Source organism: Tenrec ecaudatus, chromosome 1, assembly GCF_050624435.1.
Source record: "Tenrec ecaudatus isolate mTenEca1 chromosome 1, mTenEca1.hap1, whole genome shotgun sequence".
NCBI classification, from domain to species: domain Eukaryota; kingdom Metazoa; phylum Chordata; class Mammalia; order Afrosoricida; family Tenrecidae; genus Tenrec; species Tenrec ecaudatus.
In genome coordinates, this window is record NC_134530.1 from 167,429,207 (window position 1) to 167,457,134 (window position 27,928).

The 27,928-nt window shown below is 41.5% G+C and overlaps 1 protein-coding gene across 1 annotated transcript in view; it reads right to left on the reverse strand.

Annotated features, from left to right (window-relative positions):
• The window catches only part of LOC142437986 (Fc receptor-like protein 5), a 128,288-nt gene extending 121,572 nt beyond the window's left edge, over nt 1–6,716 (reverse strand). The window contains exons 1-3 of the mRNA XM_075540760.1: nt 6,650–6,716; nt 1,465–1,728; nt 938–1,222 (exon numbers count right to left, since the gene is read on the reverse strand). Coding sequence (XP_075396875.1) covers nt 938–1,222; nt 1,465–1,728; nt 6,650–6,716 — 616 coding nt within the window. The remainder of the gene's footprint in view (nt 1–937; nt 1,223–1,464; nt 1,729–6,649) is intronic.
• Nucleotides 6,717–27,928: the final 21,212 nt, after the last annotated feature.

Consider the following 27,928-nt stretch of genomic DNA (forward strand, 5'->3'; position numbering starts at 1 on the left):
GAACATATTCAGGCTCCTGTCTGGATAACCTGATCATTCAGTCAGCGCAAAAGATATAGGGAAGTAGTAGCTCTCCTTTGAAGTGATGCAGGATCTCCGGGGGTACTGTGGGTTAAGCATTAGCCTGCTCACTTCAAGGTCATCAGTTCAAAACCACCCGTGGCTCCAAGGGAGTAAGATTAGACCATCTGTGCCTGTAGAGATTTTTCAATCTTGGCAAACCCTAAAATCTGTTACACCCTGTCCTATCGGGTTGCTGTGAGAGTAGGCTTGATGGAAACGGGTTTGGTTAGTGACAGCTGAAGTGATGTGCTGTGGGAAAATAAGTGGCCTTCTCTCCTACCTTTTCAAACCTAGCTCAAGCCCTCCCCCTTGGTATTCTCCAGGTTAGAATTGGTATTGGATGTTATCTAGTTCAGGCTCAGCAAACTTTTGAGATGGAAGAGCCAGTCCTGTCCCTCACAACAATTTAGAAATGATTCAAGAGCCAGACACACATTTTTACAAACCCATGAAATCACTATGATCTGAATGATAGCTTGATGTTCATCTTCAGTTTCACTGCAGAGCCGCACACATGTACCGAAAGAGCCGGCTGTGGCTCAAGAGCTGCAGTTTGCTGACCCTGATGGAGCTGACTTTCAGCTTCTTGCCCACAGGGATGAGGATTCAATACCAATGGCATCTTCCGCAGCCCAATAGCCGAATTATGGCACCGAGGCTTACTTAAGTGTGTCCTCTTATTTTACAATAAGGAAGATAAGCTTAGAGACTCGGAATAGCCATTCAGTCCCACTGTGCTAGAAGAAAGGACTGGGCTTCAGGGCAGCATCACTGTCCATTCTCATCCTAACCGAGTGGTTACAGCAAAAGCAGGAGCTAAGGTCCAAGGGGGGCTCCTGCTCCACTCTCCAACCTCAATGTTATCAAGACTCACTTTGCACATGAATCTGAATGGTCTGGCTCGATCTCCATATGTCGGAAGTGGCTGCCCGTGCCTTACAGGCGTAAGATCCTGAATGTTCAGCCCGCATGGTGGGGATCTGGAGTTTCGCGGATGTTCTCCAGCCTGCGTCCAGAGTGTAGTTGTCTTTGAGGAACTGGAATCGAAGCTGGATGTATGACCTCTGTGAAGGGAGGCGGGTCTCACATCTGAGGGCCACTGGGCTCCCTTCTATAGGCTTGGAGGGTCTGGCTGTCAGCTCAGGAGGTGGAAACAGCTCTAGGGAGAATAAAAACACAATCCCCAGGACAGTGAGGCTCACAGCTCCGAGGTGAGCACCTTTGTTCTCAGCAAACAGGTCTTACAGAATAAAGTCAATGGGATTGCCACCACCACCCAGTCGATTTACCAGCTCCTCCCCATGACTTCCCAAGACATTTGATGAGCACACACTGTCTTCCCCCTCTCCCGGTAGCTTTGCTTTGCATTCAACCCCACTCCAACTGCGGTGTAGACATTACCTTGAACTATGATCCGTACATCATTACTTGATCTTTCCAGTGGAAATGCATGATCTTCTATCAAAGTCCTGCAGCTATAAATGCCATTGTTATGACTGACTGCTTTGGGTATGATGAAGTTTGAATTTCTTACTGTACTCTGAACTTCTCTTCCGTCTTTGTAGTAAGTCATTTTATCGAAGTCCTCTTCCTTCTTGCTCAAGCATCTCAGAGTCACTCTGTCTCCCTCAAAGATGGAAGTGGGAGCCTGAAGGATCAGCTGGTCTGCGACAGAGAGAGGAAACTCAGCTCGTGCTCTGATTTTCCCACCACATGCCTTTGGATATCTTGTCCGGAGGTTTCCCACAACATTCACGAGCTCATAACTTTCCCAGTGGCGTGTATTTTCCTCCCTAGGATCACTCTTCTCTCAGTAATGGGCAATTTCTGAAGCTTGACCTTCCTCTCTCCAAGCTAACTTTATACCAAGTATGAAGTTACTGGGACTTGAGTGTAGGTCTTGCATTAGTGTTCTGTAGCACACATAAATTGAGTGTTTTTGATGCTATTTGACTCAGGCTGTGTTTCAGGATAGTGGGATCCTTTGCATATTATTGTCACACCTTCCCCCTAAAAGATGGTGGTCCATGGAGGATGGAAGAGCAGCGTAGCTTTTGCTTGGGAAGCTGATGAAAGGAAATGCACGTGAATGAAGTCTTCCCTGGGCAATATACACGGGGCTAGGCATGAGACCATTTAATCCTCACAACTATCCATCATGTAATTAGCCATCATTCGTAATTGTAAAAACTATCTTTTGAAGCTCAGATCTTTTTTCCAGTGGTCACAGATTTAGTACACTGCACGGACAGGATTTAATTGCTAAGGGAGACTTTTCAGACAATATTCTACTAAGTGATGCTTTCGGCTTGAGCAAGGATAAGAGTGACCCCAAGATTGGATGAACTGCCAAAAATCCTCATCAATTGCTGTGTTGAGTGTCCAAGAAACCAGGGGACATCTCTTGCAAGTTATGTAACGTTCTTAATAACACCCTTGGTGGATGTCAGTGCGTGAAATGAGTTACAACAAACTAGTATGTTCCTCCTTCCACATTCAAAACTTTCTGGCTCACGTTCCAACCAAGGGTTAAGGAGCTGAAACGGTCTGTATCAAATGCTAAGTCTTAAAAAAAAAAAAAGAAGAAGATGAAATGACAGGAGTTTGTCTTGAGCCTAAATCAAATATTTGGAGGTAAGATAGCATCTGAGAATATCTTTCTTAAATTCTGGCTCCCTGTTTCTGATTGGGAAGCTGCAGGGAACATTGGTGTGTCTGTGCACAGACTGCCCTTGACCTTCCCTTATAAAGCACACCCTCCTCCTCAAGCAGAGCAGAGCAGGAAGATGTCAAGAACAGAGAGAGGTGGGCAAGCAGACAGGCAGGGCTGGAGTAAATGGGACTAGGGGGATGGGAACATTTCCTTGCACCTGCAGGGGAGCAGTTGGTGCAAGCTTTTCCGGGCTTCAGTGCTGGCCACTATCACTCCAAGATATTTACGAAGAAACAAAGAGGAACTTACAGTTGTGCACTCTGCTGGGAACTGCAAGAGAGAAAGACATCAGGGATTAGTCCAGTAGAGGGATTTTTTTTTCCAGTTGCACAACTTTCTCCTTCCTTGTGTGCCTTCTTGAGGCCATTCTAGCCCCAACTCAAGGAGGTGATGGTCCTCCTCCCGTTGCACGGACCTGAATCAGCAGTGTTCTCTGTGGGCCCAGACATCAGCCTGGAGTAATACGGAGACAGGGCAGGATAGTGGAGAAGGAAGTCCAGCCCTTCCCTTTTCCACATTCCTGGTCTCTGCTAGCTGCTGTCAGGGCTGGTGTCGGAGAAGGGTTATAGCAGAAAGCTGGTTCCTCCAGGGCCTCACCCAGAACTGTCCTTTTCCAAGAGCACGTAGTGGAGGCAATTTTCTCATTCATTCAACAAACATCTGGTGAATAGCTACTCTACTAAGTATGGGGATTAGAGAGTGAAAGTGTAAATAAAAAATACAGCAAAGACCCAATCCTCAGAAAGCTTATTGTTTAGTGGAGAAGAGACTATGCTGGTAACTCATGGCCGTGCAGGGTGATAAGACTGTCAGTGGGAAGGGCTAGAGAGTACAGATGGGGTCAGTAAATGGCTCCCTTTGATCGAATAAATTCGGGTAGTTTGTGATAGAAGAGGGATGAATTAGAGTTAAAATGTTCATCTGAGTGATCAAATTTGAGATCTCTTTTTTCCTTTGATGCGTTTATCCACTCTTTTATGGATTAGATACGTCTTTAATGGACCAACAGGTCACCTCTACTCTCCATTCTGAAGCTCATCTGTTTGTGCTCTATCATAGGTTCCCAAACGTATTTGGCCCCCTTTGCAGAAAAAAAAATTACTCAGCAGCCCCCGTGGAAATGAAAAACTTTTGTAGCATCTATAGGCCATCGTCCAGGATAACATGTAGGTATCTGCATTTGCAGCTCCCTGGCCTCTTCCATTTCTCCCCAGGGGATATCACCCACTTTGGGAAACGGTGATCTGTTTCCTTCCAGATATTTTTGTGCGTATCTATGATTTTAACTTAATTATAATGAGCATGAAGATAGCATTTAGCATCCTGCTTTTTATCCCCTTAATTGTTATAATATTGTTGTAATTCTTACAGTGAACATCATCGTGCATACTGCCTTCTCCACGCTAATTCCTTGATTTTAGATTCTTAGAACTCCGATGACAAAATCCAAACATACGTCATTTTATTTATGAACCAGTTTCCTATACGAACGTTACCATTTCTGTTGCCCACAGCCTGTATCACTCCATCTATTCCCACTGCTTAATTAGCATTTAGCCTTCTGGGGCATTGCTGCATGTTTAATAACTGTAAATTGTACCTCCAGGTTTAAATGTGAATTTCTTGAATAGAATTACCCATTCATATTAGGAATACTTACTGAGTGCCAGCTAGGTGTCGGGAACTCTGCGGGACTTGGGGGATAAGCAATGTTGTTATTTTTAAAGGCTTGTGGTTATGTAAACAGCTGCTAGAGGGAGCTTTTTGTGTTGTATAACCATAATCGTTACCCATTTATCTCACACTCTGAAGCTTTTATTCCAGTTGTTATGGGGTTTTTTTACACCATAGCTCAACTCTTGCTTTATTTTCTGCAAATGTTTACCTAATGTGATATTCATTTTTTATTTTGGTTGTGTACATTTTTATAATATAAAAATCTGCAAATGCTTGTATTATAAAGCCTTTTAAAATTTTTTTCTACTGCTTCAACATTTATAAAGCCATAATCTATATTAAAACCCAATATGAGCTTAACTTTATTTTCATCATGTTTTTTTTCAGAATGAAAACTTATCTTTAGCTCTCTGAGGTTTCTATTTAAGTCAAGTGTGGAGGTTGTAGATGCTATTGTTGCTGGGTAAGGCTAAGCAGGTAAAGGACTGCTTACTGAAAGGTGAGTGGTTCAAACCTACCAGGCACTCCTCGGCAGGAAGTTGAAACTGTCTGCTCCCATGAAGATTTACAAAGCTTGAGAATCAACTCAATGGCAGTGGGTTGCTGTTTGAGGGAGGAGTCCCTGGGTAGTGCCAGTGGTTGAGCTTGTCTAGTAGACAGAAGTTTCGAGTTTGAAATGCTGATAAGGAGTGCTGGCTGTGCTGTGGAATAAACCAGCCCTTCCCCCCACCAAAAAGAAAAATCCACTGCCATTGACTTGATACTAACTCGTATCGACCCTACAGGAGAGAGCAGAATTGCTCCCGAGGCCTTCCAAGGCTGTCATCTTGACAAGAGCAGACTGCTATAGTTTCTTGCAAACTGGCTGCCAGGGATGAACTTTTGGGAGGCAGCTGAGCATTTAGCTACGGTGCCACAATGGCGCTACAGTCTTTGAGACTCTGATACCAAAACATTCCAGCCTTCCCAAAGCCACCGCATTGAAGTTGTATAGAATCTATGAATTAACCTGGAAAACAAATTGGCGTCCTTATAACATTTAATATTCTAGGACTTCTATCCCTACTGATGACATGCTCTATTCATTGGCGATTCTTGTTTCTTTGATTCTTTTTAATATATTTTTGCAAAAAATCACTTAATTACTTCCATTTCCCCACTTTTATTGCTTTGGTGAATGAGCTTTCGTCATAATAATCCAAAACAGGTAATTGACAGCATCCTAGGATTTCACTGAATTTTTGATATTTATCTGCCTGATGAATGCATATGGGTGAACTTTTATCTATACCATTTAGATCATATGATCAAGAGCAGGGTGTAGATAATAGGAAAGAATATGCAATCCCTCCAATTTTTTAACCTTACCTTTCAATAGGTACTCTTATTTTTTGTCACTAATGCTAATGAATTGTCCAGGAATTAAAAAAACTCTTACATAAAAATAATGGTGAAAGGCAGCTTGCTTCCAGTCCTTATTTAAAAGACAGTTTTAACTCTTTTCTGTGATGTAGTTTATTGATTGTCAAGCTAGAAAAAATAGTCACTCTCCTGTTAAGCAACTGTTCTTTTATTCTGATTTAAGCAAGACTCATTTTAGGAATAAGTATTGATTTTAGTATTTATTTTAATGTTTTTAAGCACCTCTTCCTCTTATTTAATGATTTGATGTGGCTTCTTATGTGATGCTGATAGATTTTCATATGTTCTTCAGTAGCATTAGTATAAGAATTAAAACAATTGATACATGCAACACAAAAGTTAAAACAAAGCAAAACAAACTTACTGCCATTGAGTTCCTTCTGACTCACAGTGACCCCAAGGACAGTAGAACTTCCCCTGTGGGTATCCAGGTGTAAATCTTCACTGGAGTGCAAAGCCTCCTCTTTCCCTCTTAGATTAGCTGTTAAACTGCAGCCCTTGGGGTTAGCCCACCACACCTCCAGCGCCCCTAAGTGAACATCAGCGCTCCAAAGTACTAACACGTCTAATGCCAATCCTATTTTGATGTCCTGCTGACTTTTAAGTCAGAGGCTAAGGCCTGTATTTCCAGGAAAGCTTGCCCCTTGCTCTCTAAGCCCAGAGCCTGCCTGTAGACAGAGCCTGTGGGTATGTTCCCATGGGGCCTGGGACTAGGGCTCTGGAGAAGACCGGGGCTGCATCACAGCTAGACCCTGTTCTACAAAGTCTACTCACCCAGAAGCAGCAGCAGCAGCAGCAGCAGCAGCGGCTGCGGCGGCGGCAGCAAAGGCCACCACAGCATGGGGACTTGCTCTGGGAGATTCGGAAGACGCTTTCCTTGGAACGGACAGTATAATCTGGGCAGAGGCTGTTGACGGTGGAGCCAAGAGAGTATGAACTTGAGATTTAGAAAAGGGAAGCCAAGGATCCTACGATATGCTAATTTACTATTTCCTCTGTTGAGGATTCTCAAGAAATGAAGTGTTCTCTTTTTCATGCTGTTAGGTGACCTCCAGTCAGTTCTCCTGCATAACCACCCTGGGTGCCATAGAAGAAAGCATTGCTGGGGAGTCCCAGATCCAAAGGCCACACCTCTTTCTGGAGGAGCCTCTTCATCCACAAGGCGGAGGAAACTGGTGCAGTCAGACAAGGTGATAGATCACAACTCAAGTCCCAAGAGCTGGAGGTCAAGCAGAAGCAATGCAGCATCCAGAGCCAGAACCCCAAAATGTCTGAAAGTCAAAGCAGGTCTTCCTGCTCCTCCCAATGATCAGTCAGGAAGGGGGCATCACAAAAAGAAAGGCTTTGATGGATGTGTGGTCTTTGCTTCTCAAGTAGGTCATACCACCACACCCACAAGCAAACGACACCTTCAAGTTAGGTGGAAATTCAGAATACTTCCCACTTGAATTCTATAACAGAAAACTCCCTCTGAGATGGGATTATAATCACAGGCATAGAAACTAGAATTTACAGTCCAAGCACAAAGGGAATATGGCTAGAAGACCCCGATTAAATAATTGACTACACCTCAGAACCCACCTACACCAAAAAATCCCTCCTGACAACAGTTACTAAGGATTTCCTAATTCGCAGATCCAATGTGATTGAGCATATAAGGCCACTATGGGTCGGAACCAACTGGGTGACACCTACCAGCAACGGAAGCTGAAGGCAGAGCTGTGAAGAGGCTGTCCTGTTTGAATCACTGTATCTTGAGCACTTGTGACCTGTTAACTTCTTTAAGAAATCTCATAATCATGAGTACGATCTGAGTTCTGAATAGCCACTGCAATGACGCGAACCAAGTTGATAAAGCAGATCTATGGGGAAGACAGTTGGTATCAGCATTGGTAGAAAGATAGAAAGATTGGAGGGTGGGGCATGTCTGACCTCCGCCTCAGAGAAAATGACCTTGGGTCATGCTGTTGTGGAGTTTGATTTTCTTTTCCCCGTGGATACCTAGAGGAGGTCAGGTGTGGCACTCAAGTCTTTGCTTTTTACAATATCCTATAGGACCCCTACGGAGCCCCAGTGCCATAGTGGTTGCGTGTTGAGCTAACTGCAAGGTCAGAAGTTGGAAACTTCCAGTCACTTCTTGGGAGAAGATGGGCTTTCGGTTCACAAAAAAAGTGACAGTCTCAGAAACTCACAGGGTTGCTATGAGTTGGCATTGACTCAATGGCAGAGTTTGGCTAGTTGAGTTTTTTTTTGGGGGGGGGAGGGGGGTTGCATGTGGAAACCCCTGGTTGGCACAAATGTCTAATGTGCTTGGCCGCAAAGTGAAAAGCTGGACCTTAATGTCCACCCAGCAGCAACTCAAAAGAAAAGAAATATGCATCTGAAAATACACTTCTGAGAACCTTGTGAAACAAATGTCTACTGTGACATGAATTGTGATTGGTTCAGCGACAACTAGGTTTTAATCCAATTGTAACAGTTCAAACCTGCCTAGCTCCCATGTCAGGGGACTTCATTCATTCCATCATTATTTATTGGGATCTACTGCATCTCATGTGCTGTTCTAGGTCCTCGTGTCATTGAGTCAATTCTGACTCAAATGACAGAGTGGAATTGCCACCTAGTACTCCCTAGACATAAATCAGTAGAAGAACATCAGGGTTATTTATTTATTGATGGATTTTTATTCCTGTGAACCCCCTGAGAGGTTTGAGCAGCTAACCTTTTTCACCAGGTTGACTTGATATCTTTCAACAGCATTTCTTATCTACCACTTATCTCCACTCCATGTGGTTTCTACCCTTTCAATACCAACGACATTTATGTCAAAATCAGAGGAAAAGGAACCAGTTGAGGAGATAAAATGACAGAGTGGTTGAATGAGACAACAGATGAGTGTATGTATAAATTGAAGGAAACAATTGAGGAAAAAGCAGTATCAAGTGACTCAGAGAAGTCAAGTGGGATGAAGATTTAAAGAGCACATGGGATTTGTGAATTAGGAAATCATTAGTAACTATTGTGAAGAGGGTCTTTGTGTTGTGTGCGTGTTGTGTGTGTGTGTGTGTGTGTTTGTGTGTGTGTGTGATGGATGCCTGATGGTTGTGAAGTGAAAGCTGAATGGAGCCGTAGTATCAGAGCAACAAGGAAACTTACAGCTAAGGGAAGTGAGAAGGTTAAAATGTCAGTCAGGGCAGACGTTGATTTATATTTCAGATAGGAGAATTATGTAACTGTTTCAGGTTTTGTAAAAAGGTAGTATCAAGACAAAGATGGACAGCTGGATAGTTGGAAAAACAAGACATCTGAGAAAAGAGTAGGGAATGGGATCAAGAATATGTATGGCTTTATTCTAACAGCAAAGAGGCCTCTTCCTTTCAGATTGGGAGCTGGATGAGGATAACTTCAGCTATAACACTTTTCATTCATTCATTAAGTCATGCATTTATTCAGTCAATATTCCTTTACTTACCTACCCAATGTCGAGCGTTGTCTTGGCATTGGGAACACTGTGGTAAACAATGCAGACAAATCCATTGCTCTTTTATTCTTGGAGGGACGCAAACAGAAGCAGAGTTAAATTAATAATGTTAAGTGGTAAAGAATGCAATGTGGAAAAATAAATCAGTATCAGGGTAGAGAGTATGATGTTTCCCGCAGTTTTGTGAGGATGAAAAGTATAGGGAAGCTGATTGGCTGGTCCTTCTTACACTGGAAAGTGTGATTAAGGAGAGGGATGGTCTCAGAACCTCAGAAGCATGTCTAAAGTGTCAAATAACAGACCTAAAAGTTTCTGCATGGGCGACAAAGGAGAACCTTCTCTCTAGTAATAGAGCTGACATTGCTGAGAACCAGGTTCAGAGTCTCATCATGTGAGTGGCTGAATTACAACATCAGCTGAATTGCAGGTCTAGAGCAGTGTCTGATACTAAAATAAGGGCATTGATAGGAAAAAGTTGGGACCCTGAAACATGGGATGGGAACATATAGGCTGCTGATCCAGAAGAGGAGGATATTGAGCCCCTAGAAACAATTGAGCCACCCCACTCATGTTACCAATTTCATTAGACAGGATTCTCTAGAGAAACAAGGGCACTTGTGATTTTATATATATTTACATAGATATATATATACACCATAAGGAATAAACACCTAATTGCTCTATAGAGCAGGACAAATGGTTCAATGCAACTCACTTCCATGAGACAGCTAATACACTGGCGGTTCTCCAAGTCATGAGGGCTACTGGGGCAAGGAAGTAGACAGCTGAGTCCTCCGTAGAACCAATTCAGGCAATCTGGCCACAGGTAGCAAATAGCAAGGCAGGTCACCAACAGTCAGCCAGATGACAGGGTCTGAGAGTCCCCAGCTCAAGGAATGTATACTCCTGTAGTGTGGTGAAGCAGGTCTTGAAGGAACTTCAAAGAACAGTGACACAGTCTACGGGTTGGGTGTTCCACAGGTAGTGTAGCTTGCAAGTTGAGGCAGAGAACCAGCTAAGGCAGCCACACACAGGTCCGATCATCAAAGAGTAAGACAAGAAAGGTGAGGCTCGCTGGGCCATTTATCTCTCAACCCTTCAATTAAACAGCCCTTCAATTAATCCCACATGTGTTCATTGGTCAGGTTGGCACTATAAACCTACCTATCACAGTGTGCTTCTTCCAAGTGATCTTAGTTGACAGCTCACTTAGATGGCTGCTTGTTTGGAAACAAGCCTTTAAGACCCCAGACACTATTTTATCTAATAGCCAAGCACCACCTAATTTCTTCACCACACTTTGCTATATTATCCATATATTGTGTGTTCCCTTCCTGAAGGCAAGTATCAAGCAAGGTAATAATGTAAGAACTAATTATTCTTAACTTGGAACTAGTATTTCGTGTAAGCCCCAAACCCCATTCCTGAATCTATATTTAAATTTTTAAAAATTTTCTTGACTGCTCCTTCCCTGACCATTGATTGCAGATCCAAGTTAAGACAAAATCCTTGAAAACTTCAACCATTTCTCCATTTATCATGTTCTTACCTATTGGTCTAATTGTAAGGATTTGGGTCTTCCTTTCTTATAGAGACTATGGAACAGAACAAAGGAGCCAAGCCAAGACCAAAGGCCATGGCAAGGAAGCCATGAGACAGAACAGAAGATCCGTACTGAGATTGTGAGGCAGAATGACAGCTGAACTTCCTGGCCCATAGAGGCAGAAGCCAAAGGACTATGTGACTGAAAGGCTGAAGACCAGAGAGAGATTTGACTGCTGGCTGAAGAGAGTTGTTGTAGACCAATGACATCGTGTTTATTGATCCTAACTTGTGGCAGCCTATTAACTTCCCTAATAAACCTTCATAATTGTGAATTTTGTCTGTGAGTTCTGAGTGGCTATTTCAATGAATTATAGAATGCAACATAGAGGATTGTTGGTGTCAGAATAGGTAAAGAAGGGTGGCGAGTGGAGGCAGGCCTGGTTCAGAGCCCATGGCTCTAGGAAAGCCAGAGGAGGTCAGATATGGCCTTCATGTCATTTTAATACCCTCCCACCCAAACTTTCTTGTCCTTCCCTACTTACGTTTTTCCCTGTGGATTGTGATGTCAGCTGTAAAAGCCCCAAAAAATGATTTTAAAAAATTAAATCCAAAACAAAAGAAAGAGAGAAAATTACCATTATTTAGAAGATATCCAGAGGACCGGAAAATATATGAAAAATGCATGTGATCATCAGCCATCTGGAAGATGCAAAAAACAATGACGAGGTACTGGCATTGACAGTAAGGTTTTTTGTAAAAATGCAAACAGGAAGTAACAAAGTTGGAATCGGAATTCTCGCACACTGCCAGTGGGACTGTAAAAAGCGTAAAATGGTGCCACCTCAATGGTGCCACCACAATAGAAATTCCATTATTGCTGTTAGGTGCCGTTGAGTGAGCTCCAAGTCATAGCGACCCTGTGTACAATGGAAGGAAACACTGCTTGGTTCTACATCACCCTCACAATTGTTCTGATGTTGAGACCACAACTACAGACACTGTGTCCATCCATCCCATCAGTGCTCCTCCTCTTCTTCTTCTTCTTCTTCATTGACCTTCTAGTTTACTAAGCAGAACATCTTTTTCCAGGGACTGGTCTCTTCCAATAACATGCCCAACATACATGAGATAAAGTTTCTCTATCCTCATTTCTAAGGGGAGCATTCTGACCAGACCTCTTTCAGATCTCTCCTTCTGGCAGTCCATAGGACTTTCAGCATCGTTTCCCAGAACCACAATTCAAATGCATTGATTCTTCTTTGGTCTTCCATATTCAACGTCCAACTTTCCCATGCATGTAAGGTGCTTGAAAATTCCATAAACTCAATCCATTTGCTGAGTATATATGCTAAAGAAGTAAGAGCCATAACCCAAACAGGCATATGCACACCAATGTTCCGCCAATCACTGTTCAGAAAAGCAAGAAAGTGGAAACAACCCAAATGCCTATCCGAGGAAGACTGGATAGGAAACTTTCACACATTCGTGCAATGGTAGACAGTATATTGCTAACACAAACAAGCAAAAAACAATGGTGAAACCTTGAAGCACCTCCTTGCATGGATGGGCCTGAGGACATTATGCTGAGTGAAGTTAGTCCATCACAAAGGACAGATATTATATGTTCTCTGGTTGTAAAGAGGAAATGAATCAAGACAAAGGTTTTCTTACCAAAAGAGACAGACTTAAGGTCACCAGGACAGGTAGGATATGGGAAGGAAGATGAAGCAATAGCGCAGTAGACCAGTGTTTACTGGAGTGAACGAGGGGATGGTATTCTACAAGAGGGAGGAGAGAAATTAGGGGAAAGGGGAGCAGGACAAGCTACTGGGGGTGTAGATAAGTAGTTTAAATTGTTAAATACAAAATTGATTATCTGAAATGTAAACCCTTGCCAAATTCAGAATAAAACTTTTTTTAAATTGCCACCATTTTAGAGAATACACACACACACACACACACACACATATATATATAATTTCATATCCTCAGAACCTAAAACAGTGCTATGATTGTGTCAGTCCTCTTCAAAGTGACATCCTTGCTGGAAGATACTTTATGGAAGTCAGGTGCAGCGATTTATTCAATGCGATGCGTCATTTGATTTCTTGACTTCAACTTCAAGGAGTATGGATTGTGAATCTAAGCAAGATGAAATCCTCGACAACTTAGTCTTTTCTCCATTTATCATGATGTTATCTATTGATCTGGTTGTGAGGATTTTGATTTTCCTTGCATTGATTTGCGGTCCATACCAAATGGTACAGTCCTTGATCTTCATCAGCAAGTGCTTCAAGTTCTTTCAGCAAACAAGACTGTATCATCTGCATGTCACAGGTTGTTGATGAACTTCCCTTCAGTCCAGTTACTGCATTCTTCTTTATCTAGTCGGCTTTTCAGATTATTTGCTCGACATACAAATTGAATCAGTGTGATAAAAGCTTACAACATTAATCCACACCTATCCTGATTTTAAACCATACAAGTTTCCCTTGTTCTCTTCAAATGATGGCTCGTGGTCCTTGTATAGGGTCACATGAGCACGATGAAATGGTCTGAAATTCCCATTCTTCTCGATATTACTCATAGTTTGTCCTGATCCACACAGTCAAATGCCTTTGTATACTGTACAAACCACAAATAAAAATCTCCTTGGTATTTTCTGCTTTCTGTCCATATCTATCTGATCTCACTCTAAATCCTCTTTGGAATCAAGCTTGAACTGCTGGCAGCCACCTGTCAGTGTGCTGCTGCAACCATTTAAAACTATCTTCATCATAATTTTACTTGCATGTGATACTAACAATATAGTTTAATAATTTCTATAGTCTGTTTAGGTCAGCTTTTTGAAATATTTCAAATGATATTCTGTTACTTCCTGGAGCCCTGCTTTTCACTAACCCCTGCCAGGCAGCTTGTATTTCTTCCTTCAATACCATCAGTTCTGGGTTATATGTTTCCTCTTGAAATGGTTGAATATCAACCAGTTCTTTTCATACAGAGATTCGATGTATTCCTTCTGTCTCCTTTTGATGCGTCCTGCATCTTATGGCATTTTGTCCATGGAATCCTTCAATAGCATAGCTCTATTCCCCCTCAACAGTTTTATTGGCACATAACACACATATAATACAATTTGATAGTTCAATCACATTGAGGTGAGTTGTATAATCACCACAATCAATTTAGAGCATTTTCTTCATCCTTCTAATTGTTTTAGCTCCCCATTTCCTCCAACTTCTCCTACCAAATCCCCAAGGAACCATTAATCCAGTTACGGTCTCTAAAGAATTATGTATCCTGGATTTCACATACAGAAAAGCATTTAACAACTAACAAGATTAGCAAAGTAAAATAAATAAAACCCCAATAAAAAAGAATTCAGAAAACATTGAAAACTAGAACAAATACAAATGGATCATAAGGAAGAGCAAATGATAAAGGGATAAATTTTAATCCAACTGCATCTGCAACAATCCAATGTCTAATGCACATTGCATGCTAGCTAGCCTATTCACATCCCTGGTCATGGTCAGAGGGGATTCACGAGAGCCTTAATTCAAGTGTATTTCCTTGAAATATTTTTTCAAAGCAGAAAAACTTTAAAATGAGTCCAAAGGGAGATCAAATGATAAGATAGTATATTTTGGCCTAATTATCAAGGCATGCATTTTTTTCTTAATTTATTTCAGCTTGATATATACGGAGTATATTCTGTTTTGATTTTCTAACTACAAGTCTTTGCACATTTCATTATAATATTTTGTTTGTTCAAACTGCCCTTTGAAATTCTCTGTTCACTGCTTCACTCCATCCCTTCAGCATGTGTGTTAGTTTCTCTACATCCAAGAGAAAGTTTCAAAGTCTTTTCTGATATCCACTTTGGTCTTTTTTCTTCTCTTCTTGTCTTTTTAAAGTTCTTTAGCTTTCTTCATGTTTGCTGTTATTGATGTCATCCCACCACTCATCAGGTCTTCTGTCATTTGTGTTCAATGAATCAAATCTTGAGATGGTCTCAAAATTCAGGTGGGATCCTTCCTAACATGATCGCTGAAGACAAAATGGGTGCATAAGCAAATGTGGTGAAGAAAGTTGATGGTGCATACCTGTCAAAAGATATAACATCTGTGGTCTTAAAGGCCTGAAGGTAAACAAGCAGCCATCTAGCTGAGAAGCAACAAAGCCCACATGAAAGAAGCACACCAGACTGTGTGATCAAAAGGTGTCGAAGGGATGAGGTATCAGGCACCAAAGAACAAAAAATTATAACCATGTGAATGAGGTGGAGTTAGGAGTGGGGCCCCAAAGCCCATCTGTACATCCCCTTACAGAAAGGTCACAGGGAGGATACAAGCCAGTCAGAGTACAGTGTAGCAACAATGAAACATACAACATTCCTCTAGTTCCTAAATGCTTCTTCCTCCTACTATCATGATCCCAATTCTACCTTACAAATCTGGCTAGACCAGAGGATATACACTGGTACAGATAGGAACTGGAAACACAGGGAGTCCAGGACACCTGATCCCTTCAGGATCAGTGGTGAGAGTGGTGATACTGGAAGGGTGGAGGGAAGATGGGGCAGAAAGGGGGAACCGATTACAAGGATCTACATATACCCCCTTCCCTGGTGAATGGACAACAGAAAAGTGGGTGAAGGGAAACATCGGACAGTATAAGACATAACAGAATAATAATCATTTATAAATTATCAAGGGTTCATGAAGGAGGAGGAGACTGGAAGGGAGGGGGAAAATGAGGAGCTGATACCAAGGGTTCAAGCAGAAAGCAAATGTTCAGAGAATGATGAGGGCATCAAATGTACAAATGTGCTTGACATACAATGGATGGATTGTGATAAAAGTTGTACGAGCCCCCAATAAAATGATCAAAAGCACAATGAAGAAAATGTTCTAAAACTGATTTTGGTGATGATTCTACAACCCCTTTAATGTGACTGGACTATTGAATTGCATGCTATGTGAATTATATGCCAATAAAGCTGTTAAAAAATCCAGGTGTGGTATACTCAAGTTATTTAGTCTCTAGTGGACTTGTTTTTAATTTTCTTCTATTTCAACCTGAACTTCCATATGAGCAATTGGTGGTCTGTTCCACATTCAGCCCCTGTGAAATTGAGCTTCTTCATTGTTTCTTCCCACAGATGTAGTCAAGTTGATTCGCATGTATTCCATCATGCAGAGTTCATGTGTACAGATACCATTTATTTTTTGAATACACAAAAAGTTATTTGTGTATTCATAATGAAGACATTTATCTTGAAAAATTCTATTATGAGATCCGTAGCTTCATTTCTATTGTCAAAGCCCTGTTTGCTAATGATGGATACTTCCTCTTTATTTCTACTTTTTTTTTCATTCCAATCCCCAATAATTATCAAGTCAGACTGAAGACATTGGTAGAACTTGCTGGCTTTGGTGGATGGTGCGTAAATGTGAAGACATAGCAGGCAAAATCTAGGGAGGAGGAATGTTGAGTGCAAGCAGCCTCAGGCAGTCAGCTTGGCCATATCACAGTTCCCGCTCGTTTCAGGGCCATTGGGCTCCCCTCCCAAGGAAGTGTGACTTTCACCCAAAGAGAAAAAAGGGCTGCCGAGACCAAAGGCATCTAGTTTCCAGAGCAGAGGTGTTGAGAGACAGTATCAGAAATAAGATGGTGTTCAAGGCATTAGCAAACAGGACACACATGCAGGTACGAACCCACCCCCTCTATTGAGGGCGTGAAAAATCATGCGTGCTTGAAGAATATCAATTTCATACAAATAAGTACACAAATAAAGTGTTGTCTGGATAATGGGATGGTTGTGCTGAGATTAAGAGCCAAGATCCTTCTGGTAGACAGATCGCAAGCACTGCAGCAACAGCGCTTAACGCTTGAGCAGTCAGTTTCAGGTGTCGTTGCAGGGCCTTGGTGGGTTCACTTCTCTATTCTTCATGGAAGTGCTGGAGCTGGTTGCTAGTTGCCCCTTGCTGGTCCTGATTCATGGAGACCTTATGCATGTCTGGCAGCATGAAACGTTGCCTGACTCGGCGCTGTCCTCATGATCCTTCTGTGTTTCTGTCCACTGTTGGGCTATTGGGTCAAGTCATGTCGTTGAGGATGCTCTCCATTGTGGCTGACTCTCCACGTTACTGACCGGAATATCCTTTTCTAGAAATTGGCATTTCCCGACGGATGATCCAAAGGATGTGATCTGATGTCTTACCATCTTTGCTTCTAAGAAGCGTTCTCATTGGTTTTCTTTCCAGACTGATTTCCCTGTTCTGGTAGTCCATGGTATATTCAATATTCGTCGACAGCATTACAATTCAAATGCATCTGTCTTTGTTTTTGTCCAGCTTTTGTATGCATAGGTGGCAATTGAAAAGGCCATCGCTTGGGTCAGGTACACCTTAGTGGTTAAAATGACATCTTCACTTTTTTACAACTTTAGAGAGGTCTTTTGTTGAAGGTTGCCTAGTGTAACACAGTGTTTGAAATAAGGTAGGTATTAAAACACTTATTCTACAGATGAGTAAAATGAAAAATAGAAAGCTTGTCGAGCTTGGTCAAGGACACAGCAGACAGCTGGAGAGGTCTGTCCTATTGCAAGGATAGACGAGGGCCAAAGTTCCCACGACCAACCCACCTTCCAAATTCTCACAGCTTCTACCCAGCTAATCTCAAAGCCTTTATCTTTATACAGAATTCCCATTTTATTTAAGATGTGTAAGTCCACCTCCCCTGATAACAAGAGTCAAGATGTGACGAGTGAAAGAGCAAGGCCCCTGTTATCAGATTTATATCTGTGTGTGTTGCAAGGTTTTTTTCTTTCCCACATTAATGTTGGCAAACGTTCTTTCGGCCATAAACGAAGGGACAAGAGTTGATGTGAAGAACTCCTTAAGGGACCTGTTGGTCCTGGAGCTGGAGCTGAGTAACGGGCTGGATATTGAAACCAGATGATGAACACAACCCTATTCCTCTATTCTGGATCCTTAGCATGGGATTGCTTATGAGCTTTTCTGTGTGCACGTTTGTTTTCCAAGCCATCTCACTGGAGCCCAATAACTGCTGTACCCTGAGGATATTTATACTCTCAATAAAAAATAAAATCAAGAAATGAAAAAGCCAGTTGCTCTGGAGTCAATTTTGGCTCACGGAGATGCCATGAGTGTGCCATACGGCACAACAGATTTTCCAGAAGTGAATCTCCAGGCCGTTCTTCTGAGGTGCTTCTGGACGGACATCAACAGGTGGCATTCGTGTTAGCAGCTGAGTGCTTACTCAAGTTCCTGCCTTTCTTTTCTTTGGGGGTGGGGTGGGGAATTTTGGTGGCATCCCCTTTTCCCTTTTAAAAACATCATTTTATTGAGGGTTTGTACAACTCTTATCACAATCCATACACCCATCCATTGGGTCAACACATCTGTACATCTGTTGTCCTAATCATTCTCAGAACATTTGCTTTCTACTTGAGCCCTTGGTATTAGCTCCTCATTTTTCCCCTTCCTCCCTCATGAAACCTTGATAATTTATAAATTATTATTATTTTGTCATGTCTTATACTATCCAATGTATCCCTTCACCCACTTTTCTGTTATCCATCCCCCAGGGAGGGGGTTATATGTAGATCCTTGTAATCGGTTCCCCCTTTCTACCCCATCCACCCTTCCGGTATCCCCACTCTCACCAATGGTCCTGAATGGTTAATCTGTCCTGCATTCCCTTTGTTTCTAGTTCCCATCAGTACCAGTATACATCCTTTGGTCTAGCTGGATTTGTAAGGTAGAATTGGGATCATGATAGTGGGGGAGGAGGAAGCATTTAAGAACTAGAGGAAAGTTGAATGTTTCATTGTTGCCACACTGCACCCTGACTGGCTCATCTCCTCCCTGTGTCCCTTCTGTAAGGGGATGGCCACTTGCCTACAGATGGGCTTTGGGTCCCCACCCCTCACTCTGCCTCATTCACAATGATATGTTTTTTTGTTCTTTAATGCCTGATACCTGAGCCCTTTGACACTTTGTGATCACACAGAATGGTGTGATTCTTCCATGTGGACTTTGTTGTTTCTCAGCTAGATGGCCACTTGTTTATCTTCAAGCCTTTAAGACTCCAGACACTATATCTTTTTATAGCCATGTGCCATCAGCTTCCTTCACCGCATTTGCTTATGCACCCATTTTGTCTTCAGCCATCATGTTGAGAAGGTGAGCATCACGAATGATAGTTTAATAGAACAAAATGTTCTTGCATCGAGGGAGTGCTTGAGTTCAGGCCCATTGTCCATCTGTTACCTTAATACTAAAACCTATAAATATATGCACATAGTTCTATTTCCCCATCATCATATATACATATATTTACTTATGTACATGCCTGTATTTAGACCTCTATAAATGCCCTTTGCCTCCTAGTTCTTTCCTCTATTTCCTTTTACTTTCCTCATGCCCCACTATCATGCTCAGCCTTCATCTGGGTTTCAGTAATTCCCCTTGGTTATATTGCCAATGATCAAGCCCTACCAGGTCTCTTCACCCTCCTCGCCACTGCCACTGATTTTGGATCACTTCTTGCTCCCTAGTCCCTGGTTTTGTTAATATGAGTTCCTTTTCCCAACTTCCCCTTCTCCCATGTCCCCCCAGAACCATCAGTCCCATTGTTTTCTCCTCCAGATTGTTTATCTGGCCTATATTATTGAGATAGACCTGCAGGGATAATAATATGCACAAAAATAAGACAGAACAAAGCAAAGCAACAAAACAAAACAGCAACAACAAAAAACCAATGACAAAAAAAGAAAGAAAAGCTTGTAAATAGTTCAAGGTCTGTTTGTTGACCTTTTTTAGGAGTGTTTTCCGGTCTATTCTGATGGGGTGCCATGCCCTTTCCCAAAGTCTATTTTTGGTTTTCCCTCAGAGCTTCCTTGCTATGCTCCCCTTGCTGTTCTGTTGCACACCCTTAGTGTTTTGCCTTGGTGTGGTGGGATCAGATCAGGCGCAATTCCCACACTGTGTCTCCAGTGTTGTCCCTTATAGGGCTATGGGTCAGTGATGGATGTCATGTCTCCTAGAGGGGCCGCCATATGTTCCTCTCTGTGCATTGGCTGCTCTGAGCAGGGATATTGTCCTCAAGGCTTGGTGGGCCAGGATGTGCTCTACTCTCTCTTCCTCCCCCTTCATTTGCTCCTGTGTGTTCAAATCAGACATGTCCCTCTTCCTGAGTTGTAGCTTCAGTGCTGTCCTCTGAAGTAAATTTTTCTGGGAGGAGGGGCAGCTGTCCATGTAGTTGGGATTGGGGATGGCCCCTCCGACCTCTCTACTGGTTCCCTGTTTTATGGCGGCATGTTGCATTCACATATTGGAGCACCAAGTTGAAGTCTGGTCCCTCTTTTCCTGTGGATATATAAACAATACCCTCCCCTTGGGTGGGTTAGTGCTCTGTTCCCCTTCTACCCATGTCCCCCCCCCTTTATATTTGGCTACTATATGTATTTCTAGATTTGGTCTGGCCCCTGCCATACTACCTGGACCTCACCCCAGGGATGTTTGTATACATTAGCTTTTTTCCTTACCCAATTTTCACCACTCAGAAACTAGTCATGAGTTAGAGTCTATTCCATTGGCAACTGCTTCCATCAATAACCACCAGAAAAACTCTCTGGTCTTTTCTCCCTTGTTGCGGATTTAGACCAAATAAGCTTTCATCGTAGGGCAGACCCAGCTATATCAGAATGACACAGAGAAGCCTAGAATAGGGAAAAATGTAACCATGGGGTTTTCTTAACTTAAGGAGACAAGGATCACCCACAAATTTGGGAGGAGGTATACTTATGAATTTTGTGAAATAGAGTATGACTGGAGATCATGAAGAGCTGAAATCATAGGCCTTATTCATCTTCCTGGAAACTTCCAAAGAAGAGAAACCAGAGACCCAGTACACAACTGTTCATTATCTAACCTTTTCAATTTACATCTTACTGGTACTTTCTCACCAACCAAATAACCACTACTTCCTCTTTTGAGATCTACTTCTCCCCAATTTTCCTTCCTCCCCCACCATATGTAAAACAGCCCTATGCTCGCTGAAAGTCTCGAGAAACAGTAATTGTTGGGGACAGAATCACTTTAATTACTCATTGATAGGAAAGAGGAAAGAGACTCATTTTAAGTGTGGCCTATGTAGATAGATGCATCCAATTTCCTGAAACTCAGATAGAGAAAGAGAAGCATTTGCACTTGTCAGGAAGAGGCTAGTTTATAAATATCACTTTATCTGTAAAGCAGACAGAAACAGAGACATCAAAGGTATGTGTGACAGGTCTCTGCCTTGTCAGTTATAGGTCATGAAAGAGAGTTAGTCATCAACAAAACACCACTTTTGACTTGCAAATTAAGAGTACTTGCCTCCAAAAACCCAACTTACTGCCCTTGAGTGATGCCAATGAGGACTCAGCAACTCTATAGGACAGGGTAGAATTGTCCCTGTGAGTTTCCAAGACTAAAGCTTTACAGAAACTGAAAACCCCATCTTTCTCCCAGGGATCAGCTCATGGTTTTGAAATGCTGACCTTAAGGTGAGCAGACCACCGGTAATCACTATGCCACTAGGCCCCCTAGCAGAAATAATGTAATCTATCACACGTATTATCAATATATTATTATCCAGTATTATTCACTTCTGGAAAAATGAGTGGCTCCCCAGAATAGCTCATCTAGGGACCCAGTGTTCAAACAGTCCCTGAAGTAGTCCTTTGCTGCTAGACCCTTTCCTGTTAACAATTGTATCTTCAATCCTTGCTCAGTAATACCTGATTTTCAGAGATGTTGACCATCAATTTTAGCTAAGGTGGTAAGTTCTATTGGGGTGAACATGGTTGGAGAGTGACTGGACATTCACCTCACTTGTGAGCACTTTCTTGTCCTTGTCCTCAAAGTCAGATCAAGTGTTGTATTTTTAGAACAGACTAGACAAGTCTGAGCAGGAGTCTGGCTGTTGCTTAGTCTCTGAACGGCGAATCTTAGGAATATATTTCATAGCCCGTTGGATAACTTTGGTGATTAAAGGTCATAAAGGAAAGGTAAAAGGCAAAGGATATATGAAGAACATATATATCCCAAATAATAGATATAGGGTTGATAGATATCCCGAGTCCATTAAGAACTCAGGTGATTCACTAGAAAATGTGCAAAATTCTCATTTTAAGCTAACTACGGATTTTAAAATTTTCACAAACATTAAACAGTAGCAAAATTTGCTAATTAGAAAATAAATTTACATTTAACCCATAAGATGTAATAGCTATCATTTTAATAAAACATTTTAAAAATGCACCACCTAGTGTTGGAACTCTAATACACGATCTCTGAACATAACATAAGGCAAAACTTAGATAGATTAAAAGCCTTAACTTTTATTTTATTTTGTTTCTTCAGCAGTTTTATTGGCAAGTAATGCACATCTCATATAATTCAATAGTTCGGTCATTCCATCATATCAAGGAGAATTGTACAATCACCCCCACTTGAGTTTCAGAGCACCCCCGCCCCATGGTTAAAGCTCCTTTAAGATGAGTTATGCAACCACAGTCCGTCCCAGTGCTCCCTTCCCCCTCCCGCCTTGATTATTTACCCCCGAATCCCCCTCCCCCTCCCTGTGATCCACCCCCACCCCTGAAGTCCCTCTATCCCCTTGCATCAGGCATTATCATTATGCAGCCAGTCTTCCTGTGCCTCACAGCTGGGAGACCCAATAGACCCAATAGAAAACAATAACAAACCTGTGCTAAGGTGGTTAGGTTAAAGACAGGATAGTACACAGACGAAAATACAGATAGTGGCATAAGAAGGAAAAAGCAGGGAAGACATTTCTGCTGCACCCAGAACAGATTCAGGTCACGTCTAGAGGGGTCAAGTACTGAGTGTGACACAGCATCATGAAGATTACAGCGGTCTCTGCCTGATAGTCGGGCTGATCCAGACTCTTGCTTGTGTCTGGAGCAGATCTGCCAGTGGTTCAGGCTGACTACATACTCTGCAGATGGGTTTTGGGCTCCCACTGTCCCTCATGCCCTCCACAAATCTGGTGTTCATAATTTTCACCTCACCATATTCAGATTTTGTAATTGTCATCTTTGGATCACATAAGCTAGTGTGCTTCTTCAGTGTGGACTTGGTTGAGTTCTCGCTTAGATGGCTGCTTGCTTAAATACAAGCCTTTCGTTTCACCAGACGCTATTCTGACCAATAGCCGGGTACCACCGGCTTACTTCGCCACACTTTGTTTAACATCCTTATCATCAGTGATAACTTCATGAAGATGAGTATCAAGCAGAGTCATGATGTAAGAACTGATTGTTCTTAAGTTGGAGCTAGAATTTAGTGTGAGCCCAAAACCCATTCCTGAATCTATCTCCCTCCCCTCCTTTTTTTTTTAATTTGCTGTAACTTGGGAGCCAATACATATGTCATAACATTCCATGGTTCAATCATGTCAGACAAAAATTGTACAATTTTTCCAAAATCATACATGTTTGCCAAAACACACGTTTTCTTCCTGAATTTCTTGACATCGTCTCTGTCTTATCTCTCCGCTCCACCCATCACCTTTCCTTCTATATCTCCATTCTCCCAACCCTTGTTAAATTTTCTTTCCCTGTAGGCTCAGTGTTCCTGGGTTTCACTTACCAAAGAATAAAGAAACAAATAACACAGCTTCAATTCAGTGTCTCCCATGGCAATGCACCTCTAAGGTATACCACAATATACATGTTCATAAACAGAATAGAGCAGAATGGCCGTCACAGGAAAATACATATCTTAAAACAGCATACAGGTAACAGGGCGCTGATGTACCAAGACCTCGTTGGTTCTCCAACCAACAGCACACCGCTCCTGGTACTGCTGTCTGCTTCTGCCTCAGACACTGTGTGTTTTCTGAAAAGCCTTAAATCGTTTGAAACTGCTTTCCACCTCCAATCTTTTTTTTTTCTTTCTTTTTTTGTGAGAGGGAATAATTAGAGATGCAAAGGTTTCATCTAAAGCTTTTTATAAAAAGGGAAAGCAACCAAAATGAGAAAAATGTTCATTAGGATACCTCTATAAGGAAGCATCATCAAGTTGTGAAATCCATGTTTTAGAATGGATATTTAAAAGAAGAAGAAGATCTGAAATCATGAAAATAGAATTCAATAGAGAGTATTAATAGAACTAAAGAGGAATATTCATAATAAGAGGAAAATTAATCTGGAAGACATAATTACTAGTATATTCATCTGGCACCAGAGTCTCAAAATACTTGGTATAGATGGAGAAAAAACAATTCCTCATTCATAGTGGGAAAGTTTAACATTCTTCTTTCAAACATTACAGGACACAAGACAACATCAATAAAGACAGACTGTTTGAGCAAGGCTCTGTCACCTTGAGCTAATTATTATTCATCGAACACTACACTCTGAAACTACAGAATACACACTCTTTTCAAGTACATTTAGAAAATTAACCCAGCGAGGCCATATGTTGGGCCAAAAAATAAGCCCCAAATGCCTAAGAAGGTTAACATCATAGTATGTTGCCCTACCACAGTTTAATAAGATTAGAAATCAATAAAATATTTAGGAAAACCTCAAATACTTGAAAAGGAACAACCCCCTTTAAATGAATAACCAGTCAAAGAAGAGTCACTTCAATGCTCCCTCAGGTTCTTGGCAAAATCCACACCCTTTAAATTATTGTCAGTGGTCCTTGTTTTCTTGTTTGTTGTTACCCAGGGTTTGCTCTGAGCTCCCTGAGGCTCCCCTCCTCACAGGACCGTCTATGACAGGACCGTCTGCTTTGAGACTACCAGAAACAGCTCTTTGACAGCTCACCTTTTTTCTTTCTTTCTTTTCTTTCAGGATTCAGGTGATCCAGTAGCATAGGATACATTCATGCCATTTAATAGACTCAAAGTTAAATGCTTATTAACCTAATCATGGGTATATATATATATATATATAATCATTTTATTGGGGGCTCATACAACTCTTATCACAATCCATACATACATCACTTGTATAAGGCACATTTGTACATTCGTTACCCTCCTCATTCTCAAAACATTTGCTCTCCACAAAAGTCCCTGGCATCGGCTTCTCATTTTTCCCTCTCCCTCCCTGTTCCTCCCTCCCTGTCCCCCCCTCCCTCATGAACCATTGATAATTTATAAATTACTACTTTACACTGTCTCAAGTCTCACTTCACCCTCTTTTCTGTTGTCTGTCCCCCTGGGAGGAGGTTACATGTAGATCCTTATAGTTGGCTCCCCCTCTTACCCCACCCTCCCTCCACCCTTTTGGTAGAATTCTAGTATATTTACCGGCCTCCTCACCCAAAGAAAGGAGATAATACAAGAATATGAGTCACTGTGGGCAGAATCTGGGTGGCCATCTTACAGTGCTGTCTACATACTTGAGATAAGAAGGAAGGAAATAACCAAGAACAGAAATCAAAGATCTAGAAGCTGAAAAAATATGGCAATTATAAAGACAAAAGCTGGCTGTTTGAAAAGATTAACAAAATTGAGAAAGCTATAGCAAGACCCATCAAGAAGGGAAAGAGACTACAAGGCTCCAGTATTAGGGATTAAAGAGGGATTGACACTTAGGAGGCTGCAGATATCAAAAGGATATTGTTTGTTGTTGTTGTTAAGTGCCATTGAGTTGGTTCCAACTCATAGCTACCCTTTGTGTAACAGAGCAAAACACTGCTCAGCCCTGTGTAATCCTCACGATTGCTACCCTGCTTGAACTCATCATTGTAGCTTCCTTGTCACGTTTCTTGCTGAGAATCTTTGTTTTTTTCTCACTGCGCCTCCACTTTACCAAGAAAGTTGCTCTTTACCAGTGACTTGTCTCTCCTGAGAACTTGTCCAAAGTAGATGAGACCAAGTCTCATTAGTCTTGCTTCTAAAGAGCAATCTGGCTGTACTTGTCCAAGACAGATTTGTTGGTTTTTTGGCAGTCCACAATCCTTTCAAGATTCTTTGCCAGCACCACAATTCAAATGCATCAATTATTCTTTGATCTTCCTTATTCCATGTACAACCTTCACATGCATGTGAGGTGATAGAAAATATCATGACTTGGGTCAGGCACACCTTAGTCCTCAAAGTAATGTCTTTGCTTTTCAGCACTTGAAATAAGTCTTGTGCAGCAGATTGCTCAATGCAATGGGTCATTTTATATTTTGGCTGCTGATTTCATGAGCATTAATTACAGATCCCAGAAAAATTAAATCCTTGACAACTTCAATCTTTTCTCCATTTATCATGATGTTACCAATTGGTCCAGTTGTGAAGATGTTGTTTTTCTTTACATTAATTTTTAATCCATATTGATGGCTATAATTCTTGATCTTCATCAGCAAGTGCTTCAAGTCTTTCTTATTTTTAGCAAGCAAAGTTGTGTTATCTTCAAGACACAGGTTGTTAATATGCCTCTTGATCCATGATTCTACATGGGCACAATGAAGTGCTCTGGAATTCCCATTCTTCTCAAGGCTAGCCATAATCTGTTAGGATCTACACAGTCAAATGCCTTGGCACAGTCAATAAAACACAAGTAAACATCTTTCTGGTGTTCTCTGCTTTCAGCCAAGATCCATCTGACAGTAGCAGTGATATTCCTTGTTTACTTCCTTTTTGGAATCTTGTCTGAGCCTCTGGCAGCTCCCTGTTGATGCACTGCCGCAACTGTTGTTGGATGATCTATAGCAAAATTTTACTTACGTGTGATACCAGTATATATTGTTCTATAATTTGCACATTCTGTTGGATCACTTTTTCTCTCAATGGATACAATATGGATCCCTTTTAGTCACTTGACCAGGTAACTGTCTTCTAAATGTCCTAGCACCGAGGAGTGAGTATTTCCAGTGCTTAATCAGCTTCTTGAAAGATTTCAATTGGTCTTCCATCAATTCCTGGAGTCTAGGGGCACTGCTGGTTCAGTGGTAGAATTCTCGCCTCCCAATTCCTGGAGTCTTGTGTTTGGTTAATGCTTTTGATGCAGTTTGAATGTATTCTTTCGGTACCATTGGTTCTTGATCATTTGCTACCTTTTGAAATGGTTGAATGTTGACTAGTTCTTTTTAATACAGTGACTGTATATTCTTTCCGTCTTCTTTTGATGTTTCCGGCGTCATTCAATATTTGGCCCATATAATCTTTCAGTATTTCAACTTTGAATTTTGGATTTTTTCTTCAGTTCAATGATATGTTGAATTTTTCCTTCAGTTCCGTGATATGTTGAGTGTAATCTTCCTTTTTGGTTTTCTAACTCTAGGTCTTTGTACATTTCATTGTAATATTTGGTTTTGTCTTCTTCATTTGTCCTTTAAAATTTTCTGTCTAGCTTTTACTTCGTCATTGCTTCCATTAGCTTAACTATGCTATGATTAAGAATGAGTTGCAGAGTCTCTGATCTTTTCTTCATTGTGTGTCTTCTTAATTACTTTTTGCTCCTGTAATGTATGATATTCTTGACACCATCCCATAGCTCATCAGGTTGTCTTTCATTAACATTCAATGTGTCAAATCTGTTCTTGTGGTGTTCTTAAAATTCAGATGGGATATATTTAGGGTCATAGCTTGACTGTTGTGGACAAACTTTAATTTTCTTTAGCTTCGACCAAAACTTATGTATAAGCAATTGATGGTCTCTTTACTGTTGGCTCCTGTCCTAGTTTTCACTGCTGATATTGAGCTTCTCCATCGCTCTTTCCCACAGAGATAGTCCATTTGATTTTATTTGGGGAACCTGACATGAGCAGGTGTAGGTATTTTTGATGAAGAAGTCATGTCTTGCAAAATTTCATCATACAAGTTCCAGCATTGCTTCTATCACCACAGTGATATTTCCCAACTACCATTTCTTCATTTTGTTTCCAACTACCCAGTCCAATCACCAATAATATCAATGCAACTTGATTGCATGTTTGATCAATGCCAGACAGAAGACATCAATAGAATTATTTAATGTCTTC